A 21,906-nucleotide genomic window follows, 5' to 3' on the forward strand; every position below is an offset into this window, starting at 1 on the left:
GGGATATTAGCTCGGTGCTTTGTGACAGCCTGGAAGGGTGGGATGGGGAGAGTGGGAGGGAGGGAGACGCAAGAGGGAAGACATATGGGAACATGTGTGTATGTATAGCTGATTCACTTTGTTATAAAGCAGAAACTAACACACCATTGTAAAGCAATTATACCCCAATAAAGATGTTTAAAAAAAAAAAAACAAAACATCAGCACTGAGTTTTGAATATGATTTAAAAGGCAGCTTTGCTATGAAATGTGGAGGAATTCGGAAATCAAAAACTTCAGCCAGGATAATTTTAGTTACCCTCTCAGCCAGTGTCTTGGTGTCACTGAGAAGGTCTTTATTAGGTTCCAGTTCACGTTCTTGTAAAACTTTGCTATATGCCGTGTCAATAATTTTTATCACTATATCTCTATCTACTAGGGGCAAGCACAATTGTTCCTTAGCATTTTCTAGGATGCTAACTTGAACTTTTGAGAATTCTTCCATTATCAAATATATGAGTTTTTCAGCTGCTTCCAACAGTTCTTTTTCTGAATCTCTTAGTGATTTTGTTTGCACAGTACCTAATACCCTGTGGAATATTTTGCTTAAAACCCCAGAGATCACATCTTCCAAAAAGGCTGAGGAGTAAACACTGGCAAAAAAACATTGCCTTCTTCTCATACTATCAAAGTGTGCATATGATGAGGGAAATGACAACTTTCCATACACAAATGGATGAAGATGTTGTTGACAGATATTTTTAATGATAAAACCTGCTATTCTATCAATAAGAACATTGTCACTGCTTGTGTTATTGTGCTCAACTGCTTCTTGAGACCCAGAGTTTTGCAAGATATTTCTGAATGTGGAATCAACGAGATGCTGAGCATCACCCTCTGAATAAACAGATTCGGTTTCATCTTCATCTTTTGAAAATCGAGTTTCATGTTGGGAAATTTTCATCCTAATATCACTGATTAACTTTGAAGAGATTTCACTGCGATTAATTCCTGATCTATCTTGGAGTTTCACTGTATAGAACCATGTTAGATGAAGAAGGAAAGATTCTAGATAATAATATTCTGATTATGTCTTCTAAAAATGTGTATGGCAGCAAGGTGTTATATGGAGATAAATGCTGGCTTGGCTGGGTAGGTTCAGTGATGCCACTAAAGATGTTCTGAATAATGTTTTCTGCTGTTAAAGTAGCATAGGAAGAAGCCGACAAATCCCCAGAAAACAATGGATGAAAAAGATAATCAGAAATATCTGCTATGATTAAAGTGGTAATGTTTTCCACAAAAATAAAAAAAAAAAAAAAAAAAAGAAGACATGAGGAAAGATTCATCAGTTCTCACATGTTAGTGTATATAAAGGTCATCTGAGCTGCATACCCAACTTTCAGATCCCTCTTCTCCTTCCCAAAGGGGCACCTTTCTCACAGGAGCATCTGAGACATCAGTATATTAGAAAAGTACACAGATGATTCTTACACAGGTTGTGTGAGTATCAGATGTTGAAAAATATACTTCAGTTACAAATATACACATACAAATGATCCTCGAGCTGCTTTATTAAAGGTATTTAGTACTAAAAAATGACTTCAAATGACCTTTATTTCTTTGGTGACATAACTTTCATAAACATGTTTTGTATGATTTTTGGTCCGGGGAAGAAAGTACAAATTTGAAACTACCCTCTTAACATGTTTTCTCTGGTACCCGACTGGAGTTTGAATGGTTAAAAAGACAGAGCTAGTCAGAAAGAAACAGATTCACACAGAGTGAGAGCAAAAGAGTGAGAGAGGAGAGAAGGAAAAGGAAACAGGGAGAGTGACAAGGATACAGAAGATCTATATGATAAATGAAGACTTTACAAGGAAGCTTATAGAAAGTTTCAATAAGTCCACGAATGAAATACGTGAATAAGATTAATTGGGTAAGCAATTTAAGTTCACTTTAATATAGATATTTTAATTCATATTATGTTCACAAATGTATATGTTCTACAAAAAATATATGATTTATGATTATGACTCAGATTTTGCCAGGTAACCACTGAGACCAGGTTTCCATGTTAAAAAAATAAAATCTATGAAATTAGAAGAAAACATGGAAGTATGTGTAAATTTTGAATTAATATTTAGTTATAGATGGTAGAACTGCAATACAAATTTGGCAACCACACATTGGTCTGCTATACAGCGGGACTATTTGTACTTCTTGCAGTCACCTTACATCACTAGAAATGTATCCTAACTGAATGGGATCAAGTTATTTGACTCACCAGTTCTGTTAGGTTGTCTGATTCTGGAGATCATTCAGAAAACCATAGGAACCTATGTTCATTTAAAGTTTGCCGCTTGAGATGCCTAGAATTACAACCTGTAATGTGTTTGAGGTAAATTGTTTAGCAGAATTCACCTATGATAAATTACTCAGGACTTTACACCATCTGGTTCTAGTTGGCTACCTAAAGCATGTGGTAAGTTCTGGGAATGACTTCAGTTCTTGAAAGCAGCTTTCCATAGAGGGCTGTATGTACACAGGTTATAAGGCACAGAAGGTCATAGGCAGCTTTTGTACAATGTTCATTCTTAAAGGGCACTGCCAGGTATAAATGATGGTACAAGAAATCATCACTTTTGTTTGATTGTTTACCTGATAAATAAGGTATGCAATTGGTTTTCTTAGACAATAAAATATTGATATGAAAACATAGAAGATTGTTAAAGATTTCACCAGTATATGATTAGCATAACTATATTTATCATATAGGTAAATGCTCTAATGCTCTTGACTGTAAGATCTTTGAGTGTGGATTTTCTTGTGTGTTTTGCTGTTGTTATTAAGATAATCCTGCAATCAGGGTGGGATGTGGGGATTATTCCATTGCCTTTACTTTACACTTGAATTAGGCTTATCTGCTGGTACACACATGATGTCACTTCTTCCCTGGAGTCCTGCTGTCTTCCAAAAAGTTCCTTCAGTTTTTAAGGAAAAATAAAAAACACATTTTTCATTTTCACCAAGAACTTTATTGAACAATGTGTTCACCGTTTTACTCCACTACCTTCTGCCATTTTTCAGGCAACTTCATAATTCCATCTTCGCAAAACATTTTATCTTTTTGATCAAAGAACTGTTTCAGGTGCCTTTTACAGTCTTCCAGGGAATTGAAATTTTTTCCATTAAGAGAATTTTTTAAATACCAAAATAAATTGAAATCTGTAGGTGCAACATCTGGTGAATTAGGGTCGATGAATCACAACTTCCCAGCCAAGCTGTAACCGTTTTTGCCTGGTCATCAAAGAAATATGTGGTCTTGCATTACCTGATGGTAACAGGTGTTGCTTTCAATTGGTCTCACTGGGAGCAGCACTTGTTGGAATTAATTGTTTGGTTTTCCAGAAGGAGCTCATAATAGATGACTCCCTTCCAATCCCACCGTATACACAACCTCACCTTCTTTGGATGAAAATGAGCCTTTGGTGTGGTTGGTGGTGGTTCATGTCACTTGCCCCATGATCTCTTCCGTTCCACATTATTGTACAGTAGCACCTTTTCATCACCCATCACAATTTGTTTTAAAAACAGAACATTTTTATTACATTTAAGAAGAGAATCCTATGTGGAAATATGGTCAAGAAGGTTTTTTCTCTTATGTGGAGCCCAAACATCAAAGTGATCAACATAACCAAGCTGGTGTAAATGATTTTCCAACACTTGATTTGGATATTTTGAGTATGTCGGCTGTCCTGCGTGGTATAACGTTGATTGTTTTCAATTAATGCCTCAATTTGATTGCTATCTACTTCAACTGGTCTACCTGACCGTGGAGCATTGTCCAATGAGAAATCTCCAGCACGAAACTTCACAAACCACTTTTGACATGTTTGATCGGTCACAGAACCTTCTCCATACACTGCACAAATCTTTTTTTTTTTTTGCGTTTCAGTTGCATTTTTATCTTTCTTGAAATAATAAAGTATAACTTGCCAAAAATGTTGCTTTTTTCTTCCATCTTCAATATTACAATGGCTACACAAAAATTCACCAGTTTTGATGTTGTTTTTTTTAAACGCATGCTGATATGGCAGCTGTCCCAATACATTCTAACAATTTTTTCGAATGAAGTTAGCTACTAGAGTCACCTTATGGAAAAAACTGAACGAACTTTTTGGCCAACCCCAATACATTCGAAAGGGGAACACAAATCCTTTCCATTCTCAGATGCCCTAACGCTATCTGGAGTATTTTATTAGGGTCTGCATTCCTTCTTTCTCTGGGGTCCACGATGGTTCTGTATCTACTCCTTCCATTTTGTGTTTCTCTGTCCTAAGAATTTTATCTGTTTCAGGGATTTGTAAATGTATCATTTCAGGGACTTAAAATTTTATTCAGCATTAAGTTCTCTTTGGGAATAGCAATGTGAACTATCAAAATCTTTTCTTGGGTAAGCTGCTTTTCTATTTGTGTCTCTCTTTCCTGAGACATTGATTTTCAGTGCTCTAGTAGTCTAGGGAAGGATCAAGGAACAATACAAAATCATCGAGGGCCTGAGGGGCTTCAGTGCATATTTAGAAATATTATTTTGCCACAGTATTATGCTATGACATTTAGAAATTTAGAAATCTGCTTACAGAAATTTTAGGAACATGATAATATTGGTGGTTATGAAGATGCCATGATAGGTAAAGACATGAAAAAGACTAAAAGATGAGACTGACCTAAGTGAACTAAATGAGCAAAATGGCTTCTGGACCATCTACCTGGTTTTGCCTACCCATATGCTTTGATGGTGTTGAACACTAAAAACATTTTAAATAGAAAAAATGGTCCATCTATTGGCTGTTCTGGGCAATAAGTGAAGAAAAGATTTGCTACTAAGGACCTTCACCCTAAAATTCCCAGATTCAAAGATGGATGCTCAAGTGGTATGTAGCCTTCTCTCTCAGGATAGATGTGGTTGATAATGGAGAGTTATAATCCCTCATAGACTCTAGCTTGGCTGCTCTAATTTCAGTTTAGACTGATGTGCTTGGATTTTTTTTTTTTTTTGATGGAAGAAGCCATTGGTGTCAAACTGAGTCCCAAACTATCATCTGAACAAGCAGGATGTGCACTAAATAAGATTCATTCTCTATCTGGGACTTCAGTCTCTTAAAATGCCTTCTACATTCCCTAACCACCCCTTTATTTTAATACAGGGGATTCACTCAAGGATTCTACATCAGCTTGTGCGAAATGTTGCTCATTGATGGGCTCTTTCTTTCTTTAGAAATAAGAGTGATGTTATTGTCTCAGTTGCTCTATCTTATTTAGAGAAGTCAAACTATTTCATTGGTCAGGGGTTCCTGACCTATACAAAGTTATTTCTGGATTATTGTACATTTAAAACAAAACTTAATATTTAATTCTAGACATTTTTCAGTGCCACTTTGTTTTCTTTTTCAAGGTTATTTAAGCATAATAAAATTTGGTGAACATTTCTCCAAATGCAGGCTGACACTTGCTTTCCTTTCTCCTGATCACTCAGGATAAGATTATCACAAAGAGAATTTTAAAACTGTATTGTATACTATTGGGGCCCATAAAAATATCGTATTTGTTTGTTTTGAAGGGAAGAGTGGAATACAATTCTCATTTCTCTACAAATGTAAATCTTTCCCAAGCTTGCAAATTTTCTGCTGTTGGTCTGTTAACTTGCAGTACTGACAAGCTGTTTTACTGATAACATAATTGCATAGGATTTGCCAAGAGATATTTCTACCCAAAACAGTCACCAAGGGGAAAGCATCTTGTAGATCTCTCTTTGAAAATGAGCAGAAACATAATTTCTTTTGTAAAGAAGGAAAAAAAGATCAGGTACTTCCTATCTAGTCCATCAAACTTTTTAAAAATTGAAGTGATAATGGGGAAATTGAAGTATTTGAGATAATTGAAATAATATTTATTTCAAAGGAAAAATATTTTCACAGTAGAAGGAAAATGGAATTTTATCACAGACACCTGCAAAGAGCTTTCTTGGTGTCAAATTTCAAGGATCCAAAACAAAACTAATCATGATCGTACAAGTAATATGTATTTTTGTTGCAAAGGTTTTGCAGAACATTTATAAAACAAGGCCTTTTTCATTGTATATTTATTAAATATCTATAAGAATTGAATCTGTGATAATAGTAAATTACATGATATGGGTAAACCTCTGGAAAATGAAATAAAATTCTAAATAGTTTTAGACATAAAATCCAGAGAAAAATCTGCCCTTACAAACTGAGTTATAATAATATAATATAGAAAATACACGGAAAGAGAAGATCTGTTTTCTATAGTAAGCCAAAAGCTGAATATAAGCCAGAAAGATTGAAATATTTAAATGTGTATATAATTCTGGGTAGCATTAAAAGGAATGTAAAGAACTTGTCCAAGATAAACAGATGACTTAAGTCATTTGCTGATTGTAATTTTAGATAGAATGGCTGCATGCGAGTAGGAGAGAGAGTGAGGGAGATGCTTCTGTGAAGGAAGGAGACTGAATTCACCCCTGGTTGTGTTTACCTGTAAAAGAGGGTGCAGGTATGGGAGTAGGCAGGGATAGATGGAGGGACCAGAAATGAAAGACCATCTAGAAGGGCTGAGGTTATTAGGAAATACGGTGAGTCTTGGAAGATAGAGCTAGCATTTTCATCTTTCAGAGTGGTTTCTTCTTCTGCGAAGGAAAGGAATGTTCCTACCCCCAAAGTGTATAGGAAAGAAGATAGATAGAAACTCAATGCCCAGTACCAAGGTGGCATTTGCCAAACTATGGACACCTGACAGGCAGTGATTTGCCGCTGATGTTCTGTGGTGACAGTATTAGTAGAGTCCTTGTTTTGATTTGGTCAAAGGAACTGTGGTTTGAGAGACAAGGAGATAATCCAGGATTCAAACAAATCAGAAACTCTGGACATTTCAATATTTATAGCATCTTTCCTTCCCTTGCTCTGGAGGGAGGAGACTGAGTAAAAGATATCTTCAATGGACCAACTAGTGGGATTATGGTCTAATTGATCATTATTTTTTTTTATTAAAGTATAGTTGATTTACAATATTGTTAGTTTTAGATGTACAGCAAAGTGAGTCAATTATACATACATATATTTTTTTCTCTTTTCCATTATAAGATACTGAATATAGTTCCCTATGCCACACAGTAAATCCTTGCTGTTTATCTACTTTATATATAGCGGTGTGTTAATCCCATACTTCTAATTTAACCCTCCTCCCTCCTCCCGATTGATCATTATTTTTTATGACTTGCTGATTTTCACCTTGAGGTTGGTTCACCTGGAGAAAATACCCATTTAGGACTATGGCCTTCAAATATTACCCTCTGTTCTATTCTGTGCTATCAGATTCTTAAGAGTATATTCTTTCTAATATATTCACTTCCGTGTTTAAAGAATATGAATACATCAAGGAGGGTGTGTCATAGGGCTGATTCAGATGGTTTCTTAAAGTATCTGCCTATTCTGCTATTCTACAGCTTTACAACAAAGATGTAACATATTTTCACTGAAGAACCAAACCAGAGGAAACAGATAAAAATGTACAAGCCCAGAGATAACATAATATCTTAAACAGGAGTAATTTATATTGCTATGGCTCCCCATATATCACCCACTGATTTCTGGGAGTCCCAAGAAAATGCTTTACTTATAGAGTATACACAATTAATTAATTTTACCCTTCAGTGATGATCACATTCTTCCCTGCCTGCCAAGGCAAATGAGACCAGGCTTGCCTTACCACAGCTCTCCCAGTGGGGACAATAGATGCTGATAAGCCTTGTTGATACTAGTTACTGCTAAGCATTGGTACCATTTTCCAATCCTATCATGACTATAGCTGCGATCTCTACCCCAGTGAATTGGCTGCCTCATACAGGGGGGCACTCTTGATATGTTGGTGTCCTCAGTATGTACTCTGAGAACTTGACTTCACCAAAGTCATACAGTATTCCAAACAGTAATAATTTGTGCCTTCAATATATTATCATCATCAGGGTCTCTCATGATATACTTCATAGAGCACTAGCTCCTCAAGATGGTACTGGGTGTCTCATACATAAAGTATTACATAGACAAGTAGATTTGGGAAACACTGGTATATTTAAAAATAAACCGATATCTATGCCGTAGGCCTTTATATAGGAGCCTTAAATATGCTAGTGTATGTTGTGAATCTCAAGAAAATAAAACGTGATTTCCCACCATTGATCATGGAATTTCATTTGTAAAGCTTTTGATAGGACTAATTTTCCAAAGAATGCAATTTGGAAAAAACTTTATTAGGTTTTAGTGAAAATAACTATTTGTAGGGTTAAATATTGAATAAGTTGTTTAAAATGTACAAATATGACTGCTGAAAGTCTCTTTTTACCAAAAAAAAAGCTTCATAAATAATTATAAAAATTATCTTCAGGGAAATAGATTAGAATTATGCAGTGTTTAGAAGCTTGCCAAGATAAAATTGTAGTAACTAGTTAGAAGAATTCTTAAAAATGTAAAATATTTTTGGAAAGAGGTATTTAAAATTTTATGTGTGGAATTTTAATGAAAATCCTACTCAAGTCATTTTATGTATAATCTTCTGATGACTTTGCCAGTTCCCTTTCTCCTCACCTGCAAGTAGCAGAATGATGCCTTTAGGATCCGACATACCAGAATTAAATCTTAGCTCTACCCTTTATTAGCTGGATAATCGTGAGCAACTTAATTTCTCTAAGCTTCAGTTTCCTTATTCTAAAAATAGGAACAATAATAATAATAGCTAACATCTATTTTAGGCAAATTAATTGAGATGATAAATTTAACACACTTAGCATAACGTCTGATATACAGTAAAAATAAACCATATACATACACACATACATATATATATAATTGTGATGCACTTTTGAGGAAGTCTGAAATAGGGTGATGTTATTTGAATTGATGCTCAAATATTCAAGCTTAGAATGTGCACATATTCTCCCAATTGACCACAGTGTCATGGCTTGGAAAAAAAATCCAAAAACCTATCAACTGCCTTCCCCCTATATTACCATTCCAGTTCAGAGAAACTAGATGGGAATCGAATTTTATATTAAATTAGTGGATTTGTCAACATTACACAATGTTAACCTCTTCTAATTTAACCATCAATTTTGAAGGACTGTTTTACCTGCCAGAGTGCATGAGTGATGAGGCAGTTGCTCAGGTAACAGAGATGCATCCTATGTGAAATTTAAACTCCTAACTATATATTCCCATCACATCCTTATACTTTCTTTTTCATAACATCCATCACACTTGCTAATATTTATTTATTTTTTGCTTTCCACACTAAACTGTAAGCTCAGTACTAGCAGGCACTGTATCTTTCTTGGTGGTAACCATATCCCCAGCACCTAAAGTACTACCTAATGCACAGTGGGAGCTCCATCAATATTTGTGATACTGAGAGCTATAGTGTACATTTTGCTACTTGTGGCAAAGTGTAACATTGATTACCTTACATTAGGGATAATACTATCCCCCAAGAATCCAGAAAAGCTTCAAACTCAGAAATAAAACCAAACCAAAACAAAAAACAAATTTAGGCAGCTAAGAAAGAATCTTCCCAGTACAGGTTTTGATCCAAAAACAAAAAAGAACATTGAGGTAAGTTTGTAACTTGTGTTTAAGAGAGCCCCATGCAAAACATAAAAGGAAAGATTTGTTTGGTTGGTTGGAGATAGGGCCTTTATGACCCTATGTGGCAGAATCACAAGAGAAGGTAGAGAAGTCAGAAAAGACAGAAAGGCAAGTAAAGAAACCAAGACGGAAGAAACAGCAGAAGGTAGATAATATAAAAAAAAACAACTGAAAGAGTAAATAGAGGGTGTCTGGTAGTGCAGAACAGAACTGGTAACAGGCAGAGGAAAAAATCAACTGTGTCGTCTGCCAAGGAAGAGGAGGCATCAGCTCCATAAGCCTTAAGGGATTTCAGAGAGCAGGGCAGCCAACGGTTCTATGTGGCTAGTGATAACACTAGAGGGTACTGTAGGAGCCATTCCACCCACTGGCGCACACCATCTGGTCTCCTCACAGAGCATGCATGAGAGCTTAAGATGAGGGCTGACGTTCTCTATATTTTCATCATTTAAAGAAAGATGATCGGAATATAACCAGTTAGTACTCTTCTGTCAGGAAAATAGCCTCTTATCGAGAACAGCTTTCAGCCTATGATTCCAGAAATTAAAAATTCTGTCATCTATTTCTCATCGCTTTCAATAGAGAACGTGCCATTAATTTGTAAATTCACCAGCAAGTTCCTATCTTCCTGGTATGCTCATTAAAAAAGATTCCTTAAATCTACTCTGTGGTCTGTCAAAGCAGAAATGGTTTCTGTGATTATTTTAGACGAGTTTAGAAAATAAATAAATGAAACTCATATTTTCTTCCTCTTAGATAACTATCTTCAGGTGCAGTTTTTGTTGCTTGATACATGGAAACTAATTATGCGTACTTGTACAACAATCTTTTTTTCTAAGAAGATCAAGTCTTAGTTCAAGATGGTAATATTCAGAATACTCTTTAGAAACATGAAAAGTAATTTTTGTTCAGACCAACAAAAAGTATAGCCACAGAAAGGAAACTTAATAATAAAATTGTTAACAAGAGAATAGAAAATGAAATTTTATTTCTGTCAATACTGCCCTCTAGTGGAACAATGGGCAACAGAATAGGGCTTGCGTTTGGAGAGTGGAGTTTATCCTTAATTTGCTGCATAGTAGAGCATTTGTACAGAAGCAGATTTATGTACATTTTTCTTCAGACATCCCTGGAGCATAAATATAATGAAGTATTGATTATGCTCTTTGGCATTGCATTTCAGTAAATTCTCTAATCTGAAATAATGCATCATGCAAGAACTGTGTGCAACTGGCTACACAGCTTAGCCACAGTGAAAGATTGTAACCTCAAAATATGTACAATGTACCAGAAGAAGAAACACAGCTACAATAACTGTATTGATTTATTCTTCACGTTGTCAGTGGCAAGCAGACCAAAGGGGGATACCAGTCTTTTAGTGGTGTTCAATTATTTAGGTTTCTGTATAATCAGTTTGTGAAGCCAGATTATAAAAATGTCCACTGTGTGTTCAGTTAAAAGGTGATCGGTGACTACTTTCCCGGCCAAAAAATAAAAAGGCTACTGTACTCAACACTGTCAGCGGCTGTATTGACATAACTAGGAAATCACATATTATTTTTTTCCCTGAAGAATTAAGATTACATTAAGATTTTTAATGTCCCCTGGGGAGGGGGGCGGGAGAAGAAAATTCATAGGAATATATTGAGTTTATGTGATTTGGGAAACTCATGTAGAGAAAAATCACAGTTGGGCTCCTTTTCTAACCTTCAGAAGTTATAATTTAGGAGTGCAAGAGGAGTTCTACCCCTTTGGTTACAAGACTCACTTGTTAAAATAATTGGCACTCTTGAAAGCAGGAGGAAGTGTGCATGCAAATGTTTTATATATTCACCCCCTGCCTGAAACCTCAAGATCAATACCCTCCACTCTCCTCATTATAGAGAACCAGTGCTTCCTAGGTTTATTTACTTGTTCAGATTCTAAAGCTCATCATTTATAAAGGAAGTCTTTTTCATGTAGAGGCTGTGAATACTACATGTCAAAACAGAGAAAATGATGTTTTTTATTTTTCAGTTTTTCTTACAGCTCAAGGTCTCCAATTTTTACTAGAATCTACAGGGTTTTTCAGATTCACGACTCAGAAGTCTATTGTGAACATAAAAGCAAGCTCGATTTGATTGTAATAGTTAATTATCCTGACCTCTTTGCAAAAAGAGGTGTTTTTAATCAGTTAATTTGTGTGTTTCCAATTTACATTGTGCAAAAAAATTGTTGTATCAGAGCAAATATCAAAGACTGTGTAGAATAATTTTCTTCTTCTTTTTTTTTTTTCTTCTTTTGTTTTTAACATCAAGTGAGAAAAAGATGACAAGGAGAATAAGATAACTAACAAATTTAGTTTGGGGCTCAAATATATTTGACCAAAAGTGCCCTGCAAAATGCAGGGTGCAATGATTATTTTTTTAAAAAGTAAATTTAGGAAAGATAAATCAGCCAGGTTAATAAACATTATTTTTGAGAAAAAAAATGATTTGAAATTCTCCATCAAAGATAAAATGTTTGAGAAAAACATGGTCTTGCTCTCAGGAGACCAGACTAATTAGTGGTTTTGCCAAATAAGTAGATTAATTTAGGCGACGTTGCTAAGCTATTGGCAGAATCAGTAACTTTACCTGTCAAATGGCAGTTAAGTGACAAATTCAGGAACATCTTTTCTTGAGCCACCACACTGTCCCCAGAGCCTAGCATTGGGTCATAAAAATGGGAGGAACCTGATAAATATCATTTAATGAATAAACATAATAGCAATGCATTTATATCATTGAATTGTGAAAACTTAAAGGATGCATATAAATCACTTTGAAAAATCTTTAAATAAATTAAAATTGTTTTCTGACTGAGAACATCTAACCTATGTGTCATTATTGTAGTGTGGTGCAGGGAAAACATCCTTTAATCATTTTATGTTTGTAAAAATGTAAGATGGCATAAAAGGATATTTCACAATTTGCATTTGAAATGTTATAATCATACTATTATGCTAAGTATATATATAAAGAATTTGCAATTGCAACAGAAACATTAAAGAGCTTTCTTTAAAAGCAACAACAACAAAACAAACAAAAATACTGTCTTCTACACCTGTCTCATAGAAGGGCACCTTTTATGAATGTTTTCCTACTTTTCAGAGTTCAAAACTGCATCATACCATTAGAAGTACCTTTAGAGAAAATTTCACACATCACTCCAAATATCTGAAAGATGTATTTGGAGGAGCACAGGGTGTGTGACAGCCTCTTTACTTGAGTAGAATGGCCTTTGGTAGAATGGGGCAGGTATCACACACATTGATACTGTATAGGAACTCTGGCAGTTTCCTCTGGGGTGCCATTCTGAAGTGAGTGTAATGGAATTGAGAGGATGGAAGGCTGACAGTGGCAAATGGGTTGTGTGATATGAAGAGATGGAGCCGGTCTAGTCACTGTGTACCTCACCTGGTTTCAACAGAAGCACTAAATTCTTAATTGTGTTTTTACAGGATATGAATGATTATCCTCCAGTATTTAGTAAACGGATCTACAAAGGGATAGTGGCTCCAGATGCCGCCAAGGGTACACCTATCACAACCGTTTATGCTGAAGATGCAGACCCTCCTGTAAGTAGAAGACGTTGATTAACACCCTGAACTAAAGTGAGAAAAATCTTTAACACTTATAAATGACCCAATTCCCAGTGCAGTGAGTCTGTGTGAGTTCCACTCTGTTCACTCACATACATTTGATGTACTTTTGCCTCTTGCATCCACAGGTACAAACCATATTTCAAGCAATTATTATTGAACTTAGACAGTTAGGGATATGGTTTTTGTTTTACTGGGATTCAACATTTACTGTTTATCAATTTATCTAGTACTAATGATAAATATGTATAGAAAGAATTGTCTACGTTTGTAATCAATATCATTCAGGTTCTTTATTTAGAATATTGTAAGCTGAATTTAGCCTGGATAAATTTTATCCTTAGGTATTTTACATTTTATTCATATTTTGTTAGCAAACACTAAATCAACATATGACCTAATATTATATTGAATGTGTTAATTTTGGTAAACTGAAGTTGTATTGCTTTTAGAACATATTTAATAGATTCTTTTATTATCCAGAATTTCAGGGCATCTTTTGAGATGCCCTAAATTGTCTTTCAAGATAGAGGGTTCCTAATTAAAATATTATTATAGCAGAAGTGAGGTAAATTTTCCTGAATATTGTTTCTTAATGTATTAAAAATAGCATATAAAACTAATAGGGCTTCCCTGGTGGCGCAGTGGTTGGGAGTCCGCCTGCCGATGCAGGGGGCGCGAGTTCATGCCCCGGTCCAGGGGGATCCCACATGCTGTGGAGCGGCTGGGCCCGTGAGCCATGGCCGCTGGGCCTGCGCGTCTGGAGCCTGTGCCCTGCGACGGGAGGGGCCACAACAGTGAGAGGCCCCCATACCGCAAAAAACAAACAAATAAAAAAAAACTAATAGTACCAGTATAAAAATGCTTTCTGTAAATAACTTGAGGGTGTTATAGGTATTAACTATTTATTCTCATAATAGCTGAATGATGAAGATTTGAATTTTTTACCTTGGGTGAGCTTGAAGTACAAGTCAGTGGCTGATATATTCTAGAAAAATGTTAAAAGTGTTAAACCATTTTAGAAAAGTAAGAAAATAGAAAAAGATCTCAATATTATAAGTGATTTAAAAATTCAGTTTTGTGTTGCTAATATAAACAGTATTTATGTAATGCTATTTATTTAATAAAATATAAATGGCAATCATAACATTTTTCAGCTTCAGTTGTGACAAGCCATATAAAGTCTTTTGTGACTATGACGTCTTGAAAAATAATAATGTTAACATGAAAGCAATGACCTTTCACTCAGAAGTTCCTTTTCTCAAGTGTGTTAAAATGTCTTTGAAACTGATTTATTGAATCTTGGGAAATACGACAGGCAAAATTTCATAGCCTTGGACATACCAATAGAGATGGTGGATGTGAAATTGGTGTCTTGTCTGCTTTTTAAGTAAACTGTCAGAGGTACAAAATACTTTGAAATTAGGACTACAATTCAATTCTATTCAAGATGTGTTTTGATCACCAACTCCATAGTAATCACTGTGCTAACCAGGTTTTGCTCTCCAGAAACTGACAATCTCATAGGAAAAGCAGAACTGCACATAGAAACTAAAAAGCACTGTATTGAATGAGCGTACATGTAGGGGAGGAAGACTTTTCCTTTCTTCCCCTCTAGGCTCTCTGGCTGGTCTAATAATTAAATTGACATAAGACAGATTAACAGGAGAAAAACAAATTTAAATTTGTACCAGAGCTCATAAAAATATGATGCTCAAATAAGTGACTAAAGTAGGAAGCTTTTATACCTTTTAGACCAAGAAACAATACATTTGTGAAGAACCGACAAGATGAAGGGGTTTGGGCTTGGGGTAGTATTTTAGTAAAGAAGTAAAAAGGTTTGCTTGCACGGCCTTCTTGTCTTTGAATTCCCTATCTCTGGTAGTAAGGATTTCTTCCTTTCTCCTGGTGCAGGCAGGATACCTTTCACATGGGAGATTTATTTCCTGCTTTCAGGGGGACAAAGAGGAGTCAGAATGTCCATCTTATACTGACTGTTTCTTAAGTAACTTTAATTCAAAATAATCAATATGCCCAAGTGGCATGTTTTGGGCAGACTGCCGTGAACCCTGTCATAAGCCAACACAGCATCTTAAAATACTAATATTTCTAAGAAATTTTCATTAGCATAGAATTTAAGATAGTGTTAAGCTTAATGACACTAATGATGAGAGACTAAAAGTAGGCCTGCTGTTTACCTATGTCGGATAGACCTCAAAGCCTTAGCATGGATGGCAAAATCCTCACTTCACATGTGACACCGTGACCTTAGTACCTGGTTTGACATTCAGTCACTGCACTGATGTGAAAGAAGATGTCTTGGTCTGTTGTCTGTTTTCTGAATAAGTTATATTACTTCTCTACAGTATTTACCTAGAGAGAAGGCCTCCTTTTTACTCCCTAAGCCCGTTTACGGAAACTTAGCAGGCTTGAACGCTACATTTCTTTAGAAGAAGCTCTGAGGTTTGCATTCCTAATAGTATTTTTTTGAACAGTTAATGTCTAATGCTGGCTTTTCAGTATATGAAAGGTGGATGCCAGTCATTCAACTGGAATACTGAGCATGCTTATTTCAGCTAACAAATATAAATTTTATCAGACTTAGTTTTGATCCTTGAAACACTAGCAGTCATTTGGAATAACTAGTATTCAGCATTAAGTTTTCTATCATTGCTGCAAATTGTGTCCCTTAAATTAGCATAGTTACAATTTGGGTGCACCTATACCAATCTGTAGGTGCTCAATAAAAGCTCAATTCCATGAAATTTTTAAGAAAATAAAAATGACACAGCTTTCAAAATGTTATGACTGAGTTCACTTTTATTATTTTATGTAAGTACCACAAATCAAAATCAGTATTTTTTGGATGAGCTTGCCAAGTGTTTTCTATTCTGTTACTATTGTAAATATTTATTAATTAGAGGAAGATAGTTTCAATTTCATATCTTTCAGGGCTCTTATGTCAGTTCCACTACTTAGGTCTGTGAGTATCTATGGGTAACACATGGGTGTTTATTTAATGGTCTCTCTTCCAAACTAGAAGGTAATTTCCTTGAGGGCAAGAATCCAAACTTATTCCAGTTTGTTTTCCCACATCTAATTATGTTTGGTACTTAGTAGCAAATGCTTGTTGAATAACTGAATAAATGAATAAATAAGCAGTTATTTCTATGCTCTTTAGAATTGTCAAAATGTGCCACATCTTCAGAAATTTAGTTATTTGTGACCCTGGGCAAGTTTCTTATTGTCTCCAAGCCTAAGTATGGCCATTTGAGGGCTGTAAGAATTAACTGGAGTGATATATATATATAATGCTAAGCGTTGCTTCTTTTCCCTCATATAAGTAGGTATTGTTACAATTCTGCAATAATAATGTGCATCTCTAGAGGTTGACCAGATCTTTTTTAAGGCATCATGTTTCTTGTGAATGAAATGAGAACCACCCATTTTAAACTAGAAAATTGCAACCACAAAATATCAGATGGAGAAATGGGTAAGGTCTTAAAGCCAGAGAGAACATTCTTGCCAAACATAAATTAAGAATTATAAAATGCATGTTGTGTAAACCTGAAGTGATCTAGAGGGAGAAAAACATCTTCCAGGGATCTTTTTCCCCTAAATTAAAGCTGTTAGGACTTTCATTTTCTGCCTTGCTTTTGTGACACCATTGACATTATGTAGTTCACCGGAGACGTGTATAGTGAATGACTGATCATTTTGGATATTAAAAATTGCTAACCTTTTCTTTCTGCTCACTAGAGACTTCTCACTCCAAACTTTCACAAAACAAAACTGCAAGTTTAATTTTCCATTTGCATATTTTTATTCTTTCTGAAGCTGTGGCCAAACCCCATGATACAAGAGGTCTCTTTGTGGGCAGGGTAAATGCCTCACAGAATAGTGTCCTTCGTGAGCATATAGACATGGAAAAATTTGGATAAATAAATGAAGCTTACATTTTGCTAATTTCCAAGAAGTTATGAGGAACCCATGGAGGAATATCTTCTCATTGTTGTGTCATTCTTTCCATTTAATGCATTTGAGGAATTTATAAGATTCTTGTTTAAAGTAAGTCAGTACTTGGAGCATGTTTAATATTAGCAATTTTGACAGACTTTCTTATTTGCATATATTCATGTGAGAAATATTTATATATTGAAGACATCTTTTGTAGGTTTCAGTATCAATTTATGAAATGAATGTGCTCCATGAAAAAGATCTTGTAAGTTCTCAATAGTAACTGGCTTTAAACATCAATGAGTATTCTCACTACACATTTTTTTCAGAAAGTATTTTTATAAAGGCATAATAATTGCAGCTGTGAGGTAATTTTTTTCCCCTCTGCTGAGATTTTGAGAGCTATACTATCCTTTCAGAGTTCAGACAAGCTACCTGAGGAATTATTATTATTATTATTTACGTCTTTATTGGAGTATAATTGCTTTACAATGGTGTGTTAGTTTCTGCTTTATAACAAAGTGAATCAGTTATACATATACATATGTTCCCATATCTTTTCCCTCTTGCGTCTCCCTCCCTCCCACCCTCCCTATCCCACCCCTCCAGGCGGCCACAAAGCACCGAGCTAATCTCCCTGTGCTATGCGGCTGCTTCCCACTAGCTAGCTACCTTATGTTTGGTAGTTTATATATGTCCATGCCTCTCTCTCGCTTTGTCACAGCTTACCCTTCCCCCTCCCCATATCCTCAAGTCCATTCTCTAGTAGGACTATGTCTTTATTCCTGTCTTACCCCTAGGTTCTTCATGACATTGTTTTTTCTTAAATTCCATATATATGTGTTAGTATACAGTATTTGTCTTTCTCTTTCTGACTTACTTCATTCTGTATGACAGACTCTAGGTCTATCCACCTCATTACAAATAGCTCAATTTCGTTTCTTTTTATGGCTGAGTAATATTCCACTGTATATATATGCCACATCTTCTTTATCCATTCATCCGATGATGGACACTTAGGTTGTTTCCACCTCTGGGCTATTGTAAATAGAGCTGCAATGAACATTTTGGTACATGACTCTTTTTGAATTATGGTTTTCTCAGGGTATATGCCCAGTAGTGGGATTGCTGGGTCATATGGTAGTTCTATTTTTAGTTTTTTAAGGAACCTCCATACTGTTCTCCATAGTGGCTGTATCAATTTACATTCCCACCAGCAGTGCAAGAGTGTCCCCTTTTCTCCACACCCTCTCCAGCAATTATTGTTTCTAGATTTTTTGATGATGGCCATTCTGACTGGTGTGAGATGATATCTCATAGTAGTTTTGATTTGCATTTCTCTAATGATTAATGATGTTGAGCATTCTTTCATGTGTTTGTTGGCAGTCTGTATATCTTCTTTGGAGAAATGTCTATTTAGGTCTTCTGCCCATTTTTGGATTGGGTTGTTTGTTTTTTTGTTATTGAGCTGCATGAGCTGCTTATAAATTTTGGAGATTAATCCTTTGTCAGTTGCTTCTTTTGCAAATATTTTCTCCCATTCTGAGGGTTGTCTTTTGGTGTTGTTTATGGTTTCCTTTGCTGTGCAAAAGCTTTGATGTTTCATTAGGTCCCATTTGTTTATTTTTGTTTTTATTTCCATTTCTCTAGGAGGTGGATCAAAAAGGAGCTTGCTGTGATGTATGTCATAGAGTGTTCTGCCTATGTTTTCCTCTAAGAGTTTGATAGTTTCTGGCATTACATTTAGGTCTTTAATCCATTTTGAGCTTATTTTTGTGTATGGTGTTAAGGAGTGATCTAATCTCATACTTTTACATGTACCTGTCCAGTTATCCCAGCACCACTTATTGAAGAGGCTGTCCTTTCTCCACTGTACATTCCTGCCTCCTTTATCAAAGATAAGGTGACCATATGTGCGTGGGTTTATCTCTGGGCTTTCTATCCTGTTCCATTGATCTATCTTTCTGTTTTTGTGCCAGTACCATATTCTCTTGATTACTGTAGCTTTGTAGTATAGTCTGAAGTCAGGGAGCCTGATTCCTCCAGCTCCGTTTTTCGTTCTCAAGATTGCTTTGGCTATTCGGGGTCTTTTGTGTTTCCATACAGATTGCGAAATTTTTTCTTCTAGTTCTGTGAAAAATGCCAGTGGTAGTTTGATAGGGATTGCATTGAATCTGTAGATTGCTTTGGGTAGTAGAGTCATTTTCACAATGTTGATTCTTCCAATCCAAGAACATGGTATATCTCTCCATCTATTTGTATCATCTTTAGTTTCTTTCATCAGTGTCTTATAATTTTCTGCATACAGGTCTTTCGTCTCCTTAGGTAGGTGTATTCCTAGATATTTTATTCTTTTTGCTGCAGTGGTAAATGGGAGTGTTTTCTTGATTTCAATTTCAGATTTTTCATCTTTAGTGTATAGGAATGCCAGAGATTTCTGTGCATTAATTTTGTATCCTGCAACTTTACCAAATTCATTGATTAGCTCTAGTAGTTTTCTGGTAGCATGTTTAGGATTCTCTATGTATAGTATCATGTCATCTGCAAACAGTGACAGCTTTACTTCTTCTTTTCCGATTTGGATACCTTTTATTTCCTTTTCTTCTCTGATTGCTGTGGCTAAAACTTCCAAAACTATGTTGAATAAGAGTGGTGAGAGTGGGCAACCTTGTCTTGTTCCTGATCTTAGTGGAAATGGTTTCAGTTTTGCACCATTGGGGATGATGTTGGCTGTGGATTTGTCATATATGGCCTGTATTACGTTGAGGAAAGTTCCCTCTATGCCTACTTTCTGCAGGGTTTCTATCATAAATGGGTGTTGAATTTTGTCGAAAGCTTTCTCGGCATGTATTGAGATGATCATATGGTTTTTCTCCTCCAATTTGTTAATATGGTGTATCACATTGATTTATTTGCGTATATTGAAGAATCCTTGCATTCCTGGAATAAACCCTACTTGATCATAGTGTATGATCCGTTTAATGTGCTGTTGGATTCTTTTTGTTAGTATTTTGTTGAGGATTTTTGCATCTATGTTCATCAGTGATATTGGCCTGTAGTTTTCTTTCTTTGTGACATCCTTGTCTGGTTTTGGAATCAGGGTGATGGTGGCCTCATTGAATGAGTTTGGGAGTGTTCCTCCCTCTGCTATATTTTGGAAGAGTTTGAGAAGGATAGGTGTTAGCTCTTCTCTAAATGTCTGATAGAATTCGCCTGTGAAGCCATCTGGTCCTGGACTTTTGTTTGTTGGAAGATTTTTAATCACTGTTTCAATTTCAGTGTTTGTGATTGGTCTGTTCATATTTTCTGTTTCTTCCTGATTCAGTCTTGGCAGGTGTGCATTTCTAAGAATTTGTCCATTTCTTCCACGTTGTGCATTTTATTGGCATAGAGTTACTTGCAATAATCTCTCATGATGTTTTGTATTTCTTCAGTGTCAGTTGCTACTTCTCCATTTTCATTTCTAATCCTATTGAGTCTTCTCCCTTTTTTTCTTGATGAGTCTGGCTAATGGTTTATCAATTTTGTTTATTTTCTCAAAGAACCAGCTTTTAGTTTTAGTGATCTTTGCTATCGTTTCCTTCATTTCTTTTTCATTTATTTCTGATCTGATTTTTATGATTTCTTTCCTTCTGCTAAATTTGGGGGTTTTTTGTTCTTCTTTCTCTAATTGCTTTAGGTGCAAGGTTAGGTTGTTTATTCGAGATGTTTCCTGTTTCTTAAGGTAGGATTGTATTGCTATAAACTCCCCTCTTAGAACTGCTTTTGGTGCATCCCATAGATTTTGAGTCGTCGTGTCTCCATTGTCATTTGTTTCTAGGTATTTTTAAATTTCCTCTTTGATTTCTTCAGTGATCACTTCGTTATTAAGTAGTGTATTGTTTAGCCTCCATGTGTTTGTATTTTTTACAGATCTTTTCTTGTAATTGATATCTAGTCTCATGGCGTTGTGGTCACAAAAGATACTTGATACAATTTCAATTTTCTTAAATTTACCAAGGCTTGATTTGTGACCCAAGATATGATCTATCCTGGAGAATGTTCCATGAGCACTTGAGAAAAATGTGTATTCTGTTATTTTTGGATGGAATGTCCTATAAATATCAATTAAGTCCATCTTGTTTAATGTATCATTTAAAGCTTGTGTCTCCTTATTTATTTTAATTTTGGATGATCTGTCCATTGGTGAAAGTGGGGTGTTAAAGCCCCCCCTACTATGAATGTGTTACTGTTGATTTCCCCTTTTATGGCTGTTAGTATTTGCCTTACGTATTGAGGTGCTCCTATGTTGGGTGCATAAATATTTACAATTGTTATATCGTCTTCTTGGATCGATCCCTTGATCATTAGGTAGTGTCTTTCTTTGTCTCTTCCAATAGTCTTTATTTTAAAGTCTATTTTGTCTGATGTGAGAATTGCTACTCCTGCTTTCTTTTGGTTTCCATTTGCATGAAATATCTTTTTCCATCCCCTCACTTTCAATCTGCATGTGTCTCTAGGTCTGAAGTGGGTCTCTTGTAGACAGCAGATATGTGGGTCTCTTGTAGACAGCAAATATATGGGTCTTGTTTTTGTATCCATTCAGCCAATCTGTGTCTTTTGGTGGGAGCATTTAGTCCATTGACATTTA

General features: G+C 35.6%; 1 protein-coding gene across 1 annotated transcript in view; it reads left to right on the plus strand.

Moving 5' to 3' along the window:
- Window positions 1-21,906, plus strand: part of PCDH15 (protocadherin related 15) — a 743,572-nt gene that overhangs the window by 563,018 nt on the left and 158,648 nt on the right. Inside the window, 1 exon segment of the mRNA XM_032608284.1 lies at window positions 13,179-13,295. Coding sequence (XP_032464175.1) covers window positions 13,179-13,295 — 117 coding nt within the window.

The sequence above is a fragment of the Phocoena sinus genome, chromosome 16 (genome assembly GCF_008692025.1).
Source record: "Phocoena sinus isolate mPhoSin1 chromosome 16, mPhoSin1.pri, whole genome shotgun sequence".
NCBI classification, from domain to species: domain Eukaryota; kingdom Metazoa; phylum Chordata; class Mammalia; order Artiodactyla; family Phocoenidae; genus Phocoena; species Phocoena sinus.